The sequence below is a fragment of the Gobio gobio genome (assembly GCF_949357685.1).
Source record: "Gobio gobio genome assembly, chromosome: 3".
Classification (NCBI taxonomy): Eukaryota; Metazoa; Chordata; class Actinopteri; order Cypriniformes; family Gobionidae; genus Gobio; species Gobio gobio.
Genome location: NC_137099.1, coordinates 10,075,847 through 10,098,998, shown reverse-complemented (window position 1 = coordinate 10,098,998; position 23,152 = coordinate 10,075,847). Strand labels below are relative to the sequence as shown.

Here is a 23,152-nt window from a genome sequence, read left to right as displayed (position 1 = left end):
GACTGTTAACTGTTAAAGATTGCACTCGGAAACCATTCGGTACAGGCGTGCACCGATCCGAAAGCCCTGTACCGAAACGGTTCGGTACGAATACGTGTACCGTTACACCCCTACTATAAAGTCAGTGCCTGATAAGGCAGCAAGGGAACAAAAAAAATTCCTGCCATTGACGGAATTTTCCAGCAATCCATGTTTTCACTGTTATAGGGGCGCTATTACACATTTTCAGAAAGAGTACAGAATCTCCAAATCAAAACACAGGTGAAGAAGCAGAAACAAGCAATAGCGTCAGAAATCACATACTCTCTTGAGTAGGTTCTTGTTTTATATTGCCTTCACATGCTATTGGAAATGTCATAATTCTCACTTCAGAAGTCGTGATTACGAGCTTGTTGCATTTAAGCGCTTTGTTGTTAGAATGAACAGGAATCATGGAGGACACCAGGTTTATTCTTGCCTATTGTTTGGGAAAATCTTATTAAAACTAAAATGATATGTAGTGTCCCATACACTGACAACCGTATAAACATTTACGATGCTATCCAAATAGCCTGGTTTCTGCCGATTCTGTAATTTCGGTCAAATGCAGGCTATTTTCGCTCTGTATAAAACATACAGTATGCTTGAAAAGAATACTAATATATGTAAATATGCAGTATATTACTGACAAGACAAGATGATCTAGCTGGTGTTGTCATTATCATGTGACCACCAGCGTCAGTTGCGTCGCTTCACCGTCATTCACAAATCTCTCCCGTCCCTGGCCTCATGGGAAAGTAAAGTGTCCATCGTATGCACACTTTGAATCTCTCCGGAAGTAGTAGGTCATCCAAGTCCTTTTTGCTACTCTTTTAAGAGTGCTGTTAATTCTGACATACTTCTTTTGTGACATACTGTTTTTCGCCTACTACATAGTAGGAAAGTGTGTGATTTTGGATGCAGCCATTGTTTATGCATAAAATAATGCAATCTTCAAACATTAAACAGCATATAAATCAAAATAGCTGAACATTACTGAATGAAAAGTTGACCCACGAAGAGGTATAGGACGGTGCGAATATTGGGGGTGTTGATGGACACGATCTACTCCATGTTTTGATGGATGTTGGATGTTTTAATTATTTAAATCAAATGTATATATTTATTATTTTAATCCAATGCATTTTTTTAATCAAATTTCATTAAATCATATCTATACTTCATTTATATATAGTCTTACTTTTGGTATGTTTCCATTTTAATCAAATTTAGCTAGTTACTTAATTAATATTAGCTTTATTATTTATTTTATACTTTTTCTTTTTATAGTGTTTCTTCTAAAAACATTTCCACAGACCCCCTAGCGGCCCCCATACCCCAGTTTGAACTACATACATCATGCTCGCTCTTCTCCCAATGTCCACAGTGAAAACCCAATTCTGAACGTCCATATTTGTTTCCCAACAATAACCGTGATGCCACAACCAGTGTAAATTCAATTTGCTGAGACCTACAGTTCGAAAGTGGGCTATACACAAAGCAGTTGAAAACCAGCTTATGGGTGTATATTAGAGATATTAGGAGGTGCAAGTCAGTAAACAAAATGACATTCTACAATACATTTTGTAGTTCAATGCTCTAAGTGCTTTTTTTATAAATCATAAAGCAGTAACAGCATGAGCAAAAACACAATCACTTTAAACAAAGATAATCTCACCGTAAATATTTGAAAACACAAATCTGCGGTCTGGATCAGATGTGCACGAGGATATCTACAGGAGAAGGCGCGAAATGAACTCAATCGTGCAAAGCAAAAACACTGTCCTAACCAAGCTCGTTTGTCCACTTTGAAATCAAAAATACAATCACAGCAACACAGAACAGGTTTGCAATTATGTGGCGCAGAGTTTTTGACCAATCAGCTTTCGCAGTTGGCAAAACTCAAATTATAATGGAAGAAACTTCTGACTGGTCACATTAGGACCATGGTTAGGACGCGGTGTAAGAGCAATCCATTTAACTTTCAACTTTAAAGGAATGTTAACCTGCCACCAAACATTGAACAGCTCTGTAAAACTTACTTTATGTGTGAAAGAACGCGTGTCCGATGTTACAGGCCATATACATAGCTTTTATATACACATTTCCAGTTTAAAAGATATTTCCCTTTAGTAGCTATGATTAATAATTGAAAATATATATATATATAGCGGATCATAAAATCATCTTATATTCATTGTGTCATGTAAGAAGTCACTCAGACCTTTGACATCGACATGAAGACAAATGAATAATAAAATGCTTTAAAAATAAATCCCAAATATAATGTTTGAGCTTTACGTTGTCAATTCTAGAATTACCTTGATATATTGAGTACATCTTATAAAGATATATAGAAATAAGGCTCAATCTTTCACTTAGGGTTCCCCTCTTATAAATGTTCATTTCAATTAAAAAAGGGAAAATAATTCAGTCAGGCTCATGCATGAACTCCTTCCGAACTCTGTACAGTAAAGTCTATCGTTTCAGGCAATCTGTGACAACTTGATGTGATTTTTACAATGCAATACAATGCACGCTACCATTCAAAGGTTTATGGTCTGTAATATTTCTCTTTTTTTTATGTCTCTTATGTTCACCCCGGCTGTATTTATTTGATTACAAAATAATTTAATATATTTTAAACTGTAATTTATTCCTGTGATGCAGAGCTAATGTTTCAGCATCATTACTCCAGTCTTCAGTCACATGATACTTTTAATTTTCCAGTATGCTTTGATGAATAGAAAGTTTAAAATTTATTTGAAACAGAAAACTTTTTTTAAATTCTAATTGTCTTTACAGTAACATTTGATCGATTGAATGCGTCCTTGCTGAATAAAAGTTTGATTTCCTTTAGGGAAAAAAAATAAATCTTACTGACCCCCAAACTTTTGAATGGTAGTGCATTTGGCATGGTTATGAAAATCTGGAAAAAGTCCTGCAAAATTGGAGCATGTACAGACCAACAATAGTTCAAAAGTGCATCCAATTATAATATGTTGAACCTGAATATGAACATATGAAATTTATGGTTAGACTCCTAATTCTTCTACATGACGTTCTGTCAGCTAAAGTATGCTATGTTGCATTCACGGTCACTTTTGTCCAAAAAAAAAAAAAAGAACGGGAAAAATAGTGATATATGGGACAAGTAAATGACACCAATATTAATTTGAATTGAAAAATTGATTTACACAGCCAAATTTGCTAAGTTTTGTGTCCCAGAATATGTCCCAGCAACTTTATTATGTAATAAAAGACATATTTGATAGTAACCTATTCTTCACTCTAACCAATTTTAATAAATAAAACCATCCACTTCATAGGTATATAATATAGAATATATTAGTTTAGCTATTCTTATGAAAAGAAATCTTTGATATGACCAACTTTTCATTGAGAATTTGCAGTCATATCCTGCTCATCCTCTCCTTCCACACAAAACCTACCAGCCCTACAAGCAAATAACACTCAGCCCACATGGCTTGTTCTCGTGACCCCATGCATTAGCCCCTATTGATAAACCAGAGGGCTCTTGTCATGAGGTTTTTAGTCAAAATATACATACGATAAACGGTTAAAACTTGTACGTCTATTTTTAAGTCGCTTTTGAAATCCGAGTGGCATTATTTGAGGCTGAAGGTGATTTGGATCTGTCAAAAAACCTTTAGGATTTGTGTTGTACACTTTGCGAGACACGACATTCACCTGCTCAGGAACCAAAAGCACACCAACGATCACAGTGATCTCACTCCCGAAAACAACAAAAAAAAGGCATAGTTGACTGCGACATTCCCTTTCACAAATCATATGTCAGTATATGGTATCTACATGGACTATAAATAAAATAAACAGTTTAGGAGACGGGAAGCTAGGAATCCTGCTGACTGCTTGGGGGTGTGTCTGTGGAAGCCCCGCCCACTTCCTGTCCGTCAACACCAAGGCCCAACACCTCATCCATCTGTTCCAGTTCGCTTTGGTCCAGAAGCTCAAAGTCCTCTTCTTCCGTGGGTACGAGTGTGACATCCGGCTGCTCTTCGGTGCTTGCTTCGGTGACGTCAGCGTCCTCTTCCTCTGCGCTGGCTTCTTGGCCGGACGGCAGCTCGAGGGGCGATTCCATCGGGCAGGGAGGCGTTTCGGTGGGAAGGAACGAAGCCATGGACGAGCCTTCGTTGGCCTCCGTAGACCGCAACAGGGCTGAGAGAGTGTTCTGTACTACGGTAGAGATGGCCGTGCTCACTATCTCCTCGCTAAGGGCTTCCAGGGATCTAGCGGGTTTCGGGACGGCCTCGGCCAATACCCTTCCCTCTTTCTCAGTACCCACAATGCTTTGGTCCGCCCCCGCTGCTTGTCCGTGTCCGTTGAAGTGCGTGTTGACAAAGTGGAGCGGAGATGCTAAGTGCTGGATGAGAAGGCTGGCCGGAGACAGGGCTTCCTCCTGGTGCTCGGAGCCAGATGCTCCCACCTGCTCCGACCCGAGAACGCCCAATGGGAAATGGAACAGACCCGGTTCAATAGAAGGCATCTCGTCCACTGACGGAAACTCAGCTAGGTCTCTAGTGAACGCCTCATCCGGTTCACTGTGCACGCTCTGCTGATCCAGGTCTGCTGATGAAAACAGAGAAACGCCATTAAGGATAATAACGTCAAATAATTCGAGTCATTCTGAGGTTGATTCATCTGAAAAGTATAAATGGTGTCTCTCAGTGGCACTCAAAACAATTCAATTATGTTAACTGAATTAATATTAATTACATTTTGTATAAATGCACTACAAATACACTAGGGCTGGGTAAAAAAATATTGATTTCTCGATTTTAATCGATTCTCACTTTTACAAAACAATATCGATTCTTAAATCCCAAGAATCGATTACCGGTAGTCAAATTTTTTTTTACGAAATTCAAAAACATAAATACCGCTTTGGCGCTGTGGCGCGAGATCGCTCTGCCGCAGCTCAGCTCAAGAGAACCGGCAGCACTGAGCAAACATGAACGGATCTTCTCTTCCGCCTTAATACCAGTAACAGCGCGAAATAAACACAAATGAGCTTCAGAAAAAGTGTTATAAAAGATACACGACAACTTACCGAAATCCGTATCATGTCACATAGAATAGCTCAATCAGTGTTTCAACCGCAGAAAGATGTAAGTAAAACGGCTAACAAGTAAACAATGTCACGTAACGTCACAGTTACCTCAGAAAAAACCTAACATATCCAGTGTCCATAAACTCAGCAAGAAAAATTTACTCTAGAGAGGAGCATTTTACTAATTATATGCACCACATTTCATAGCTATTCATTGTCAATGTTCTTCAATATTTAATAAATCTGGCAAATTTTTATGACAGCCATCCGTTAAATGTTTATATTTAAAAAAAAAAAAAACTAATTGGAGTAGAATTATGATTATGTAATTGTCAAGTTAATATTTTAACTTTATTATTATATAAAAAAAACATAATTTAGTGTCATTTAAGTGTTTGTATACAAATCAGTTAATTTTTACCTTCAATATTAGTAGGCTAATGTCTTATCAACTGACTCCCATAGTTTACAACATTAGTTCAGAAATTAGTTTTCCTTGAGAAAATTGTCCATGTATTATACCTGATACATATCCAAAATAATCGATATTGAATCGAAAAGAATCAAAAATCGAATCGAAAGCTTGTGAATCGAAATCGAATCGAATTGTGAAATTTGTGTCAATACCCAGCCCTAATATACACACAACATTTAGTCATACTGAAGAAGGAAATGGAAGGAGAAGAAGTCAAAAAACGTATTCATACGATTTCACAAGAAAAGAAAATATGAAGTCAATAATTTTTTTTTTAAATCAAACAAATCGAGGCCAGCACACATTACACATAAATTATTTACTCAAAGGTTTAACAAAAGATTTACAAACAAATTCTAATTTGTGCAAGAATATTTTTTACATATAAATTCTAATTTTATTCAAAAGTTTCAACAAATGATTACAACAAAACTGAGAATTTACCCAAGATTTACCTAAGAAATGTGTTTGTTGACCTTCATTAGTTTTTATTATTATTATTTGCAGACTTGTTTAACATATTTTATTAGATTTTCTGTTGAATTGTTGTACCCAGAGTGGTAAAAGTATGTTAAATAATTTAGCCTAGATATTCATGCATGTTTTAACATCATAATATGAAACTTGAAAACGTTTTTGAACATAAAAAATATATTGATACTGCGGTTTCAGTGAAAGTTTTACCGAGCAATATTAAGCAAAAAAATAAAATGCAAATACATATTAGAAACTACAGAGCCCCGCACATGACATGCAGGAAAAAACTAGTAGGCTTAATCGTGCGCACGGTTTATAATTTGAGGGAACAAATGAGTAAATCGCATGGATGGTTTAGCAAATCGAGGGAACTAAATAGTAAATAGTGCTAGAGTTGTTCCGATTCCGATACTAGTATCGGAAATATCACCGATACAACAAATTCTGGCATCGGTATCGGTGAGTACTTGAACTCATGTACCGATCCAATACCATTTTCTTAAACAAGACCAAGTTATGACCACTGCGAGAAGAAGAAATGAAAATGCGTTAGCAGTATGTCCGCTGTTTAACAGTATTTCAGACTGGACCTACAAGACAGTAAAACGCTGACTAGGGATGTCTCAAGTATGAGCACTTCAGTACCAAGTCGGTGCTGAAATTTAAAAAATATGATGAGTTATCGACTCCCGAGTAGGGGTGGGAATCTTAAGGCACTTAACGACTCGATCCGATTCCGGGAGTAACGATTCAATTCCCAAAACGATTCTTAACATACATTTTTGGTAACTAAATATCCTGCTGTGCAAATACATACATTTTAACCAAAATAGGAGCTAATATGTGTTTTTTTTTATTTTTTTTTAGAATATCTGTTTGACAGTATTACCATATTAAAAATGATTATGAAGATTTCTTTCAATACTTTTATTTTATTAACAAAGTTATATTCAAGATTAACAAGCTCTAACGAAACATAGTAAGCCATACAATTGCTAAGAACAATCATTATGAATAAACAGTTCTCAATTTACAACTAAGTGTGACAATTTTTCAGTTTCTTTAGAACATTTGAACAAAAAATGTCTTTAAAGCAAAAAAAAGTTTACTTTGGTTAGAGCCAATGCAATGCTAATGCAGAAGAAAAACAACTTTAGCACTCGCTGAGAAGCCAAATTCACTGTGTGCGCATAACATCTCACATGAGAAAACTTGCCGAGCTGCAACAGTCATGTTAGAGACATTTAACCAATCACTCGCCAAAACAAAGTCTTTGTTCAGAATATTTAATTTGTTTGAAACATTATGCAGTAGAGCTCAGCAATATTCGATAAGTCATTCCAAAAATGATGCCACGGATGTTGGTAGGTTTATGTCCCGGCCACCGCATCGGAGACATAGGAGTGTTATTAAGCATTCATGGCAAGGAAAGCGCCTTATAGCCTACTTGAGCACCACTTTGTTATTTTGACTCAGAATTTCGATTGTTGGAAATATGAACTTTATTTAAAAATGCTTTTGAAATTAAAAACTTTGCATTTAATAAGCAAAATACATTTTTAAAAAGGGGAGGCAGCCGCAGCGAGTGCAGACACAGAGCGGCCAGAGAAACGGAGGAGCGACTGCTGAAAGGCATTTGTGCAAAACTGTGGAAATACTGCACAAAACGTGCGGGTGCTGAACCCTCTCACCGGGAAAAGTGTCCCCAGGGGTGCAACGCCCCTGAGCAGGTCGTAGTTTGTCCATTTTATCTTAAAGCAGCACTAGGTAGGTTTTGCTCTCGGGGTCCCCCTACAGTTGGGAAACAGTATTGTCCTCTACTACTGTCGTAAACTCTGTCATTCTACATCAGGGGATGCATCGCACGTGCATTTGTTGACATGACAACCATGATAGCCCTGAACACTGCAGGAGGAGCTCACCTGTCTATGGAGTTCACATGCAGGTGTTCTGCTTGCGTCGCGTGTGAAATGTCTTCACCCCAGGTACAGTGGCATATGTTTCAGCATGTCATATGAATATCATTTCATGGGTTTTATTTTTTTCAAACGCCAAATGATCGCGATGCTCACGTTTACAAGCCAGCGTCATTATAGTAGCCTAGTCTATTGGTTCCCGTTTTACGGAATCTATATGATACTTCAATTCAATATTTGAGTGGTATGTAATAACCATATATCGTCAATATTATAATATCAAGCTACCCTAGATGAATCTGCAAATTTGAAAAATAGATTTGCATTATAGCTTGAGGCAAGACAAATAAACAAATATCACAGACATGTTAGGTATCCTAAAATATGATTTTGTACGTCTTATGTATTTACTTGCAAGAATGTAGCCCCTCCTCCTTCAGCTCACGCCAACGAGCAAACGCTGGCCAATTGTTGATCCTCGTCCTGCCTTTAATCCGATCACTTTCTCGTTTCCTCTGACAAAATCTTTACTTTCTTATTTTTCTGTGCTGCTTCGGCCATGACTATAACATCCGGCAAACAAACGATAGTTGTTTAGTTGCACGTCTGAATTTAAGGAAGTGGGGGTGGTGGTGGAAGTGACGTATATGCCGTAAAGCAGTCGCATTTTGTAGTTCTTTTTGTTCTCGGGTTACTACCCGAAACCCGAAGTTTAAAAGTACGATTAAAAACGATACAGACCCCGTCAGGCTATGGCAGACGTGTCATTCAACCTATTGTAAGTCGATGTATCATCACAAGAGTCTTGAAAATATATTATAAAGGTTGAAAAGTTACCTAGTGCTGCTTTAAACGAAGCCAATTCACCAGCATACGAACGTTCGCCTATCAACGGGTTTTTCGGTTTGGTCAGTGACCGTGTGCGAGCTCACAGTGGTGAAGTGGCCGTTTGAATTGAACACAGAATCGATTCTGAATTTTTGAGAATCGATTCCGAATCGTTGGATAACAAATCGCGATGCATCGACCTTTTCTCTCACCCCTACTCCCGAGTAGGCTATATTCGGTACCCGCAGCTGCGTTCAGTCGCTTCCGTGTTAATCTAAGCGCAGGGCTCCAGACTGTAGCCGAATATATACTAGTGTCTGTGAATATTAAAATGCAAAATACTATTTAAATATTACTCCTGCAAATTCTACGTCTCTGTGGATGAGGGGCGCACACACACACACGCATGACACTCGCTCGCTGTCTTTGTAGTCTCTGCCGTGTCACTATATGAGGACACAAACGCATAAACCGTCACTTTATGAGAATTTACCGTTATATCATGAACACAGACACTCAAAGATCTTCACGTCAACTCGTCAAAATAAAAGTTCGGTTTAACATGAAGAAATTGACAATAGATTAAGCTACTGTTGTAGCCTACAGTAGATTTAGCTATGTCTCTATGTAATTATAATACGTCTCTACTAATAATAATTATTATGCCTAGACGGTTGCTTATTTTTTTTACTTGTTTTGTTGTAAAGAGATTATTTTCTGATTAATATATCCTTTTTTATATTCCTAGATTTATTTGTTGCACAGTTTTTTTATACAGTTATACTGTAACACTAAAATATCGTTTTCAGTTTGATGTGTTAGATTTGTGGCTGCATTTGAAGTTCTTTTTTTCGCTTAAGAAAAATAAATAATATTACTGTCAAATGCATGTCAGATAATAAAAATACTGTAATAAATACAGTAGTTCACTGTATGTATTTGTTCATGTTTTATTAAGGGATAAGTCTGGAGCACACCATAAAATAATTCTAGCAATTCATACAGGGCTAGTAGTGTGTACAGCTGTAAATACAGATACACACCCAGGTATCGGATCAGTACTCGGTATCGGGAGGGGAAAAAGGGTATCGGAACATCTCTAAATAGTGCGCATGATTTATAAATCGAGGGAACAAATGAGTAATTGTTTTGAACGTAATTGTTGAATAATTGTTTTTTTAGCAAGTCGAGGGAACAAAGTAGTAAATCGTCTGCACGATTTAGCAAGTCGAGGGAACTAAATAGTAAATAGTGCGCATGATTTATAAATCGAGGGAACTAAATAGTAAATAGTGCGCATGATTTATAAATCGAGGGAACTAAATAGTAAATAGTGCGCGTGATTTATAAATCGAGGGAACTAAATAGTAAATAGTGCGCATGATTTATAAATCGAGGGAACTAAATAGTAAATAGTGCGCATGATTTATAAATCGAGGGAACTAAATAGTAAATAGTGCGCGTGATTTATAAATCGAGGGAACAAATGAGTAAATTGTGTGCAGGATTTCCTTTTTTTTCTTGCACGTCATGTGCGGGGCTCGGAAAGAAACATTAATTGCCATGTTGAGAAAAAGTTTGAGGAAAAAATTGAGGGGTCTCAACATGGCATTACATTTTTTGCTTAATATTGCTTGGTAAAACTTTCACTGAAACAATTTTACCACTCTTATAAAATATGTTAAATATGTTATTCTATACACTACCATTCAAAAGTTTGGATTTTTTAACTAAATGTTTTTTATTCAGCAAGGACACGTTAAAATGATCAAAAGTGACAGTAAAGACATTTATAATGTTACAAAAGATTTCAAATTAAAATGCTTTTCTTTTGAATTTTCTATTCATTAAAGACTGAAAATGAATATGACAAATGAAAAATGTATCACATAAATGTGCTCAATCAATTTGATAGAAAAGAGCTAGTTTTAAGACTTTAGTGCCCTTGCAGCAGTGGTACCTTCAGAGACGTCTGTGAGCTGTGGTGTCGTGGCTCTGGACACAGAGAATCCTCCACTCTCCAGTATGGACGCCTCCTCATCGGACAGCTCAGAGTCTGTGATGGCCATCGCCAGAGCCGTAGTCTTCACATCCACCTGCTCCAACAAACAACCAATCAGCGACGGGCATTACACTACCCTTCACAGGTTTGGGGTCATTTATAATGTTGCAAAAGTTTTCCATTTCAAATAAATGCTGTTCTTTTGAACTTTTCATTCATCAAAGAATCCTGAAAAAAAAAATCTATCACGGTTTCCACAAAAACATGAAAAAATATATTTTAAATGTTAATAATATTTTACGATATTACATTTTTACTGTTTTTGATTAAATAAATGCAGCTCTGCTGAGGATAAGGGACTTCTTTCAAAAACTTCTGACCCCAAACTTTTGTCCAGTGGATAAAAAAATCATTTAAAGATTGCAAATCTTGTGAAACAGCTTCACAAACACTCTTTCCAAACAAACAAACATTCTGTGATAATTCAAATCACCACAGAAGTTTTTGTGTACTGATATAAAAGTTTATAGTTGGGATATAAACAATGAAGTCTATGGTAGCTATCAAAATATAGAGTAAAAAACTATCAATTACATCTTTACACCAGTAGGAGGCAACAAGAGAATGTTCAAATGTACACTCACCTAAAGGATTATTAGGAACAACTGTTCAATTTCTCATTAATGCAATTATCTAATCAACCAATCACATGGCAGTTGCTTCAATGCATTTATGGGTGTGGTCCTGGTCAAGACAATCTCCTGAACTCCAAACTCCTGAACTCCAAACTGAATGTCAGAATGGGAAAGAAAGGTGATTTAAGCAATTTTGAGCGTGGCATGGTTGTTGGTGCCAGACGGGCCGGTCTGAGTATTTCACAATCTGCTCAGTTACTGGGATTTTCACGCACAACCATTTCTAGGGTTTACAAAGAATGGTGTGAAAAGGGAAAAACATCCAGTATGTGGCAGTCCTGTGGGCGAAAATGCCTTGTTGATGCTAGAGGTCAGAGGAGAATGGGCCGACTGATTCAAGCTGATAGAAGAGCAACTTTGACTGAAATGACCACTCGTTACAACCGAGGTATGCAGCAAAGCATTTGTGAAGCCACAACACGCACAACCTTGAGGCGGATGGGCTACAACAGCAGAAGACCCCACCGGGTACCACTCATCTCCACTACAAATAGGAAAAAGAGGCTACAATTTGCACAAGCTCACCAAAATTGGACAGTTGAAGACTGGAAAAATGTTGCCTGGTCTGATGAGTGTCGATTTCTGTTGAGACATTCAGATGGTAGTGTCAGAATTTGGCGTAAAGAGAATGAGAACATGGACCCATCATGCCTTGTTACCACTGTGCAGGCTGGTGGTGGTGGTGTAATGGTGTGGGGGATGTTTTCTTGGCACACTTTAGGCCCCTTAGTGCCAATTGGGCATCGTTTAAATGCCACGGCCTACCTGAGCATTGTTTCTGACCATGTCCATCCCTTTATGACCACCATGTCCCCATCCTCTGATGGCTACTTCCAGCAGGATAATGCACCATGTCACAAAGCTCCAATCATTTCAAATTGGTTTCTTGAACATGACAATGAGTTCACTGAACTAAAATGACCCCCACAGTCACCAGATCTCAACCCAATAGAGCATCTTTGGGATGTGGTGGAACGGGAGCTTCGTGCCCTGGATGTGCATCCCACAAATCTCCATCAACTGCAAGATGCTATCCTATCAATATGGGCCAACATTTCTAAAGAATGCTTTCAGCACCTTGTTGAATCAATGCCACGTAGAATTAAGGCAGTTCTGAAGGTCAAACACAGTATTAGTATGGTGTTCCTAATAATCCTTTAGATGAGTGTAGTTGTCATTGAATAATTCATTCAAGAGATTTGTTTAAAAACACTGATCCATCCAGTAATGAAACCAGTGAAGTCTTTATGAGTGAGTTATTGAATCATTCATTCAAATCGATTTTTTAAATAGCAATAAAGAAGTGGCCAGAGCCTCTAGTAAATTACATGTTAATTTGTTTCAATTCCTTGCTGCAGACAACTTTTCTTTTTATCAACACTTCCATCAGGTCGTTTTTTTATTAATAAATGTTCCAATCATTGATCCAGGCAGCGCGTTCTCATCTCCCTCCTTCATTTTACAGTCGAATGGTGGCGAGAACAGCTCAGCGTCAAAGTTCAATACGGAAAGGAGGTTTTTTTTTTACGCTTTTATTTTTTCTCAGATTAATTTTATTTTCATGTTATTTTGACAGCCTTAAATAATTTGAAAATTAATATTATAATTATGTGAAAAATTGTATTTAGAAAATGTACAGCCTTTTACTGTTCTATACTGCAGATGCAGTTTTTATTTAATTTATTTTAACCAGCGTTTTACTTAAATAACAAATTTACTCCTATTTTTATTATTTATACGTTTACAGTTGTTTACAGTTTTTTTTTAGACTTTTCCACTGACCCCCAGCACTCCCTTACAGACCCCAGTTTGAAAACCTAATCTATTAAATATAGAATATGACCCCTTTAAACTGGGATATAGTGTTAAGGTATGACCCCTCATGAAACTAAGCCCCCTGTATCAGAGGACACTCACAGTGGGAGCGAAGCAGGACAGCTCCTCCTCACTCTCGCTCTCCGTCTCTGCCCTCGGCTCATCACCCTCTTCCTGCTCCTTCTTCAGCTCTGCACACACACAAACACCTTTTCCTGAGCTGAGTCTAACAGGAAGCGAAACACTACCAACCCCCTGTGTAAATAGCTTAAAACTGTGATATCAGCAGCAGAAGCACACAATATATCACCACTAATATTCAACTATATTTCTTGTTGTTGGATGCAGATAAAAGTCTCTGTAACTTTTTGTACTCCACTTAAAATGTCTTAATGCTTGATTTCACTTTAATCATGAACATACAGGCAAAATATCTGCTGCAACATGCAACGGTACTGTACATTATACAGTCTGTTTAAGAATTTTGGGCTTTATACTATGTTGTTAGCAGCCTAGGACACTAATGAAAGGCTACGCTCTCACTTCTCTTTTCGTATTTGCGGCGTTGTGCGTCTCCTTTCATGCTGTAGTCGAGTTTCATCAGTATGGGCTCCAGTCCGGTGTACATTTTCTGGATCAGCTCATGGTAGACCACCAGCGGCCACAGCAGCACACTCAGCACTAAAGCAGCACAGAGAAACACACAGTTAACCTCTACACACACTACTGTTAATGCCTGGGGTCACTAGAAGTGATATCATATTTGTTATGTTCAAAGTATGATGTTTAGATATTTTAGGCTAAATTATTTCACGTAAATGTTACCACACTTTAGGTAACATCTAACAGTTAAAGAAAATCATAAATATGTTGTTAGATAGACTACCTATCAAAAGTTTGGGGTCAGTAAGATTTTTTAAAATAATGTTGTTGTTTTTTTATTCATCAAGAATACATTTAATTGATCAAAAGTAACATTTATAATGTTGCAAAAGTTTTCTGTTTCAAATAAATCTTTCTATTCACCAAAAAAAATCATGAAAACTAAAATATGAAATATGAAGCAGCACAATTGTTTTCAACATTTATAATAATCAGAAATGTTTCTTGAGCAGCAAATCAGCATATTAGAAGTAATGATGCTGAAAATATAACTGTGTCACAGGAATAAATTACATTTTAAAATATATAGAATTTAATAGAAAATAGTTATTTTAAACTGCAATAATATTTTATAAAACTTTTTTTTTTTTTTTTTGCAAATCTTACCAACCCCAAACTTTTGAACAGTAGTGTAACCTAGAAATGTGACATGATGAAATATATTTAAAGTCGTAATATTCACCACTGAACTCAAATTAGTTTAAATAAAAAAAATGAATGACCTCTTTTCTTAATGGAAAATATTTTTAGTTATCTCCTTTTGATTTCATGGGAAAATATGACCAAGATATGTACCTGAGATTCACTTAAAAAGAGAACACATAAAAAACCGGTAAAAAATGTCCCTCACAATAAGAATTACTCTTCCCGCGATAATAACGATAAAGCCTAGTTGATGACGTGACCCATTTGCAGCTCCGGTGTTGCCAACTTAGCGACTTTGTCGCTATATTAAGCGATTTTTCAGACCCCTTTAGCGACTTTTTTTCAAAAAAGCGACTAGCGACAAATCTAGCTACTTTTTGTACGTCAATTACTTTACAAATGTCGCCAGTGCTGTCCTGCGACTGCGACGTCTTGCTTTCTTCCTGCCGTCACCTCTCTCTGCGTCTACCCTCTTCAGTGAGTGGCTGAGAGGAGCAGCGCATGGCGTCAAACGCACAGTCGCACAGCAGCTGACAGACATGAATGAGCGAGCTCCACATGAGCACACAGTGTTGCCACTGACCAATCACTTATCTGCTTCCTTTGTTTTATATTTTAAAGAATTTAGTTTGACCCGTTATGATTTCCATTCTTCTCTTGTGCTTATCACTTATATTACTCACTATCACAGAGCTTTAGTTCATTCAATTTCTGACATCTGTCAATTCAGATTATTTAAAAAAAATGTGTCATTCACTATATCATACTCGTTCTATTGTATGAAAAAAAGATATAGGAAATGAGAAGGTTTTTGTTGGACAGTCGGCCATGTATTGTATTATTTAAAAATACAGTATGCGAGCATGGATTAGGAGAGGAAACCATAGACTGTAAAAAAATATGGACGTAGTGTCCGTGACGTCACCCATAGGATTCTGAAGAGCCGTTTTGAAGCGCAAAGTAGGGACGAGCTGGCCGTTGCCATCTTGTCAGCGTGACATCGTGCGTCACTCCCGGATAACAGAAAATGGACAAAGAGGCGGGACGTGGGCGGAGCTGAGGTGACGCGATGACTAACAGACAGCAGATAAATGGCTATCCACCTGTCACTCAAAGTGGCCACGCCCTTAATTATGCAGAACTTTAATGCTTTATATAATGTAAACGAATGAGTTATAAAACAATTCACCCCCTCACAGTTGTCATGAAGGGCAAAATTAGCCGTATAGACCAAAACCACAATTTGTACCAGCCTCTAAACATGTTTTAATCTGCTGTAAAGTTGGGCATTTTAACATGGAGCTCAATGAGATTCTGCTCCCTTCTGGAGCCTGTCCCCTAGTGGCCAGTCGATGAATTGCAGTTTAAGTCACTTCCGTATTGGCTTCAAGAGAAACAACGGGAGGTTGCCGCTTGGAGGAAACACATTAGGCAAGCAGAACGTAAGTACGACATGCTGACGTCACGGATATGCTAATTAACGCATTACGTCATCTAGCAACATTTAGTGACTTTGTGGGCAGCCTTTAGCTACTTTCCCTGGAAAATAGTTGGAAACACTGCGCAGCTCATGTGCAGAGCGAAAACAACAATGGTGGAAGCTGTGGTTTATCGCTAATACTGGAACCTGTACACAGATATATTTTCACTCGTTGAGCACTTGGACTGAGCGCTTGAGGGATTTTCTCTTTGTCAAGCGATCCGTAAAGCACACTATTTCAGTTCATCTCGATGAATGCGCAGTGTATTTGACGCATGACTCGCCATCACTTTGCTGAGAGCTCAGTGTTTCTCACACACACGCAGAGAGAGCAAGAGAGTCTTATACCACGCAGATGATGTGCTACATGTAAACAATATTCTTTGTTGTATTTCCTGGAAAATAACGGCGTTCATTTGGAATTATTCAGCCTTTAAAGCAGAAACGAATGCGCAAACGGCAATCTCATTGGCTGGTGCTCATCTTTTACCATCCCCGTTTTGATTTCAGCAAATCAGTTCAAGCGAACGCTGACAACGTGATTAATATTCATAAACCCAGCAGTTCTATCATTAAATCATCATTTGCTATATTTTTGTAATCTGAAGACATGGTTGGGATTATTACTTTTGTTGTTTGCACTCTTTTTGCCACTGTTTGCACCAGCAGAATATGAATAAATACAGAATCTGTGTTTACATTTCAAACTTGTCATTGATTTGAATTATTATTGTTTGTATTGTGCAATGTTTTTCAGCACAGTTGCACTATTTAAACATGACCTGCACTTTTACTGAAGAAAAGTATATGTGCACTTTTCCTTTTCTGAAAGGCTGGTGTTTGGATTTGTACTATTTTTTTTTTAAATTATTATTATTCTTTTATGTATTTTTTATATTTTAGGAGCCTATTGATGATGGGTTTTACTTTAGATCAATGTTTGCTTTTCTGAGGCTCTGAAGAATGCATGCAGCTCTCACTTGAAGCCAAAAATATGCGGAATGGTTCTACATTTATATAGTCATCGCAATAAATACCAGAAAATATTGTGATATATTTTTAGGTCCATATCGCCCATCCCTAATATCTACACTTTTTGACACCTGTTTGAGTTATTGTTGTATTTAGATTATGTAGTATGCAGTGTAAAGACTGTTGTATTTCTGTATTTTATGTGACTGCATTTTTTACACAGCCAAAGTGAATTGCTGGCAATATCTTCTGGAGTAATATAATAATCTTTTTTGCATTTTGCTTCTTTAATATATACAGTAGTACCAACGCAAAATACAACACAAATGTTATGTAAGTGCAGAGGTGGACTTGAATAGTTTGTGTGTTGCATAATTTGTGTAGCTGGTGCACAAGGGCAGCAGTGTGTGTAAAAGTGATATATGGAAATAAAAAAAACATAACAGAGGGACGTTTGCTCACATATGATGTAGGAGATCATAACTCCGGGAATGTAATGTCCAACCAGGGCCAGCATTAAACATCCCGAACACATCATGATGCAGAACTGATGAGATGAAACAGAAAGATTGATCAGTAAACACTTTCTGGACAAACAATACTGTTTAAATGTTTGGGGTCGGTAAGAGTTTTGAAATACGTATTTATGCTCAACAAGGCCGCATTTATTTGATCATAAATAGAGTAAAAACAGTAAAATTGTGAAATATTATTACAAGTTAAACTGTTTTATATTTTATTATATTTTAAAATGTAATTTATTCTTGTGATGCAAAGCTGAATTTTGAGCATCATTACTCCAGTCTTCATGTCACAGCATTTTAATGTGATGTATTTCTTATCAAGCAGCTCAATTGTTTTCAAAATTGATATTATTTTTGTGGAACCAGTGACATTTTTGCAGGATTTTACGGTCACTTTTGATCAGTTTAATGCATTATTACTTTCTTTACAATAAATAAATACGGACCCCAAACTTTTGAACGGCAGTGTAGACTTTTGAGAAATATTTAAAAAAAATAATAATAATAATAACAAAAAATAAATGAATAAAATACCTTTTGTTTCACAGAAAAAAAGAAAGTAATACAGGTTTGGAATGACATTAGGGTGAATAAAGCAGGAATTATCATTTTAAAACACATTTCAAATATTTTTCAGTCACAGATTCCTTCTGCCCACCTTTCCGTGGTTTTGCTGTTTGTACTGGAGCATTTCTTGGATGTAAAGGCTGAAGGTGAGGTAACTCTCGGCGAGTTGATGGCTGAGTTCCTCCACGCTCAACAGACGTGGCTGGTCCGTTAGCATTTCTCTGTAACAACATGCGCAAATTAACTTGCACAGTTAGGGCGAATTTAATAAGGAAACAATATTTAGATACAGCAAAGGCAAAGTTATGCAAGTGAGCAGTCCGCACATAAGGGACGGGGTTCTGTTGAGACATGCAGAGATTATTCAAGACACATACCGCTCAATGACAGATGCCTCTGGATGCCACACTGTAGAGAATAGAAGAGCAAACATGAGCGAGGACGAAATGAACACACTGAGCCTCGTGCAATTCTTATAACACAAAAAATACATCATCATGCTTTAGCAGGCCTGCTAAATTAAATAAACTGTGCATTTAAAATTGGTCATTAAGACTGTCAATTGACTAGTTTCGCAATCCCTCCTTGTTTTGTGACAACACAGATGTTTTACTCTGACGCTGACCAAGGATTATTTTATTTCATGCAGTAAAACAGTAACGTTGTGAAAAATGATTACAATTATTGAAATATCATAAAATGTAATTTATTCCTTTGATCAAAGCTGAATTTTCTGCATCCAGTCTCCAGTGTCACATGATCCTTCAGAAATAATTCTAATATGCTGATTTGCTGCTCAATGATGGGGTTTTGGTTTCCTTGCCACTGTTGCCTCTTGCTTGGCGTGTTCAGTTGGGGACACTAAATTTTTCAACTAAATATCGAAATAAATCTAATTATTAAACTAAATTAACCATATAAACTAAATTACTGATCTAATTACTGATCTAAAGCCCACACTGTCACTGTATGATAATTGAAATGAACTGATGACATCAGCGTTTTCTCCAGAATGGCTATACAGCTGAATAAAATTATGCTGCATTATTTTCCTGTTTAACACTGTAAAGCTGCTTTGAAACAATCTGCATTGTTAAAAGCGCTATATAAATAAAGTTGACTTGACTCAAAAACATTTATTATTACTATCAATGTTGCGAACAGTTATGCTGGGTTTTTTTCAGGATTCTTTGATAAATAAAAAAAAGTTTTAAAAAAAAGAGCATAATTTATTTTATCTGTAACATTATAAATGTCTTTGCTGTCACTTTTGATCAATTTAATGCATCTTTGTTGAATAAAAATATTAAATTATTTAAAGGGGCTATATGCAACTTTTCCCCCAAAATAAACGTAACAATAGCCTTTTTATTTTACCATTTATGACTCAAACATCTCCTGATGAGCATACGGACACCTTGTCCGCTCACAGTGGGTGCACCTATAAGCCTGTATCCTATTTTTCCTACTTTCTGTCGGGTCGGATTTTTCCCGCGCTGTCTGCGGATGTGACGTCACCACCGCTACGAGAGCGAGCAGAAAATAAGAGCAGCTCTGTTTTTTGGCCACAGGTGTCAGTCGCGAGTTTAAATTTCAGAAAAACGCATATAGCCCCTTTAAAAAAATGTAGCTGTTCATTACTATGTATTGTTGCAAATAAATAAAAAATAATTAAATATTATTATTCCTTATGTTAATTTAGTTTAACGATTGAACTGTGTGTAAAAACATGCCTTGATTATAGCTAGATTTTTACTGTGTTTTAGTTCTTACATTCAATATTTTGAATCTACTTGACCCATGACTGTTTAAATTAAAGTATGTTCCCAGTTAACAAAAGACATTTCAGCGCAAATACATTTGAGTAATGAATTAGACATTTACAAAAGTCTGCAAAACATACAGTCGGTGTTATATACGCTACCCGTCAGCTATGCCCAGTCATATTGTGTGTGTCTATGCGCTGTATGTGATGCTCTGAATGAAAAGCACAGTATGGTGTATGCATGCATCACCAGTGATCTGTGGCAGCTTGTCTTTCCATCGCTCCAGAAGAGTCAGTCCGATGAGAGACACGCTCAGGAGGAACAGGGGTCTCAAAGATGTGGACGACAGGATCCTAAAAACACACATCATTTACTAAATCCTCACATTCAATTATAAAAACAACATATGACACACTCATACGATAGAAATGAGTCATGTATGTAACATCCTATATGTAATAATAATCAAATTACCATTGTTCCTGCATAGTAAAAACATGTTTGTAATAATTTGTTGGTGTGTGTATATTATATAGTTATATTATTAATAATTAATACACAATATACATTAAATATAACATAAAATATTGTTTATATTATGTGTGTAATATATATAAATATATAATCTCAGGGTAATACCGTGTTTGTTTTGGGCATTTATCATGGTATTACCATCTCTATTATATTATATTATATTGTATTTATTAATTATTGATATATATATATATATATATATATATATATATATATATATATATATATATATATATATATATATATATATATATATATATATATATATATATATATATATATATATATATATATATATATATACACACACACCACACAATATTTTATGTTATATTTATTATATATCATGTATTAATTATATAACTATATAACACACACACACACACACACACACACACACACAATATTACAAATATGTGTATATAAAATATAAAATTAATAAATACAATACAACACAATATAATATAATCTCTACAATATAATAGAGACGGTAATTCCATGATAAATCCCCAAAACAAACATGGTATTACCCTGAAATTTATATATATATATATATATATATATATATATATATATATATATATATATATATATATATATATATATATATATATATATATATATATATATATATATATATATATATATATACATACCCCTAATACAATACAATATAAAATTACATTATAAATTAATAGAGATGGCAATACCATGATAAATGCCCAAAACAAACCTGGTATTACCCCTGGTAATTGATTGTCTAATAGTGTTCAGAGTGTAAATACCATGCTACTATATGACAAACATTAATATATCAAAGTACCATGATATTGTCATGTCATGATATTGTAGTCTCCATACCATGACTGTACTATGGTTCTGCCATAATACTTTTTGTAATAGTATGCCACAGTAAACGTGGTAATGTTATGGTACAGGTCAGGATGACAACCATATGTACCATGATATTTATGATAAACGTCCACAACCCATGGTAATTTGAATGTATACTATGATTGATTATCATAAGAATACCATGGTATTCCGTAATGGTAGCATCTAAAAACATAGCACATGTCCATAGAACGGTAAAAGTAGCGAAGCTGGCACAAAAGCAACAAGGTGCAACTCCGACCTGAAGCATCTACAAACGAGCAGATTAGCCAGATTACTGGCTCCTGGTCGGGATTAACACCGTCTTTCCCAAACGAACAGCTTTATTCGCGCGTCTCACCAAAACAGCGTGTTGAGCGCGAGCCCGGCGATGATGCTGTGCAGCGGCCTCTCCCACACCAGCAGCCGCTGCGCGTAGATCACCGCGGGCTCACACTGCGACAGCCACCCGCGCAGCCGCTCCCGCAGCCGCCGGAGCTCCGGCTCATCCTCCCCGCTGCCGCTGCCGCCGGGCGCGGGGAACCAGGCCTCCAGACCCGCCGACGAGGAAGACACCGAGGCCCGTCTGCTCGCCATTGTCTCTTGTCCAGTGTTGTTTGTGTGTGTTGTTGATGACGGGGTTTGGTCAGGAGAGGCTCGTCATGGATTATTAGAAAAAACAGAAACACACACAGTGGATCTTACAGGCTCTTACAGTGTCACATGCTCAGTGTTTACTGCGCCCATGGGTGACATCTGCTGGCTGCAGGACACACACAGTATATAATATATTGTTTATTTACAAATAGTATTTTTTATTTATATATTTACAGTACGTATTAATTAATAATTCGATTTGTTTTATTATAAATAGAATTGTATATAACCATTTCAATGTAACTATAGTAATGTTATTGAATAAAATATTGAATTTTATTAGGATTTAAATAAAATATATGCAATTCAAATATTTTATAATTATTATTACATATTATTTAATGAAACATTAATTTAATATTTATATTTAATTAAATATTTCAGTAATATTATTAACACTTCAAATAAAATTATACTTTATTAATTAAATAACATATAGTTTTATTTATTTCACATATAGTTTGTTTAATTTATTAATACGCTTATTCATATTAATACGTTTAATTACTAAATATTAATTGTTTTTATTGATATATTTATAGCACATAATTCATCATTTAAGTTTTTTTTAGAAATAGAAGTGTATTTCTACAAAGAATTGAAAATATAACTATTTCAATGTTTTTTTTCATTAAATATTTCAATAACTTTATTAACCCTTAAAATAAAATTGTACTTAAAAAAACATATTTATTCTACATATAATTAAAGTGTAATTTTTGTATACATTTACATTGTTTACCAAATATTATTTTTATTGACATAGTTATAATATGTTATAATTAATAATTGTATTTTCTTTAGAAATAGAATTGCATTTTTACAAACAATTTAAAGTATAACTATTTCAGTGTAACTATATGTAATGTTATTGAATAAATTGAATTAAGATATTTTATTAAGATTTAAATCAAATATGTAATTACAAATCTAATTATTATCAACAACTATTTAATTAAACATTAATGTAATATTTATATTTAATTAAATGTTTTAATAACATTATGAGCACTTAAAATAAAATTGTTTAGACAAAAAATATTTTACAAATAGTTTGTGTAATTTATTAAGAAGTGTATTTTATTAATTTAGAAATAGAATAGGCAGCTAAAATGCAACAGATGGTTAGGATTTTATTTTGTAGGATACAGTA

General features: G+C 35.7%; 1 protein-coding gene across 2 annotated transcripts; it reads right to left on the bottom strand.

The window, feature by feature from the left end:
- Positions 1 to 1,304: 1,304 nt before the first annotated feature.
- Positions 1,305 to 22,063, bottom strand: retreg2 (reticulophagy regulator family member 2). Of its 2 annotated transcripts, none has more exons than XM_079813139.1 (9): positions 21,704 to 22,063; positions 20,185 to 20,288; positions 18,547 to 18,577; positions 18,261 to 18,390; positions 17,541 to 17,625; positions 13,862 to 13,999; positions 13,421 to 13,509; positions 10,767 to 10,902; positions 1,305 to 4,629 (listed from the first exon to the last, which is right to left on the bottom strand). In XM_079813139.1, the coding sequence occupies exons 1-9, from the start codon at positions 21,937 to 21,939 to the stop codon at positions 3,893 to 3,895; spliced, it is 1,686 nt and encodes a 561-aa protein (XP_079669265.1). In that variant the 5' UTR covers positions 21,940 to 22,063; the 3' UTR covers positions 1,305 to 3,892. The 2 variants fall into 2 exon arrangements, with proteins under 2 accessions (XP_079669265.1, XP_079669266.1); XM_079813140.1 differs by having other exon boundaries at positions 1,311 to 4,626; positions 21,704 to 22,014.
- Between the last annotated feature and the right edge of the window lie 1,089 nt (positions 22,064 to 23,152).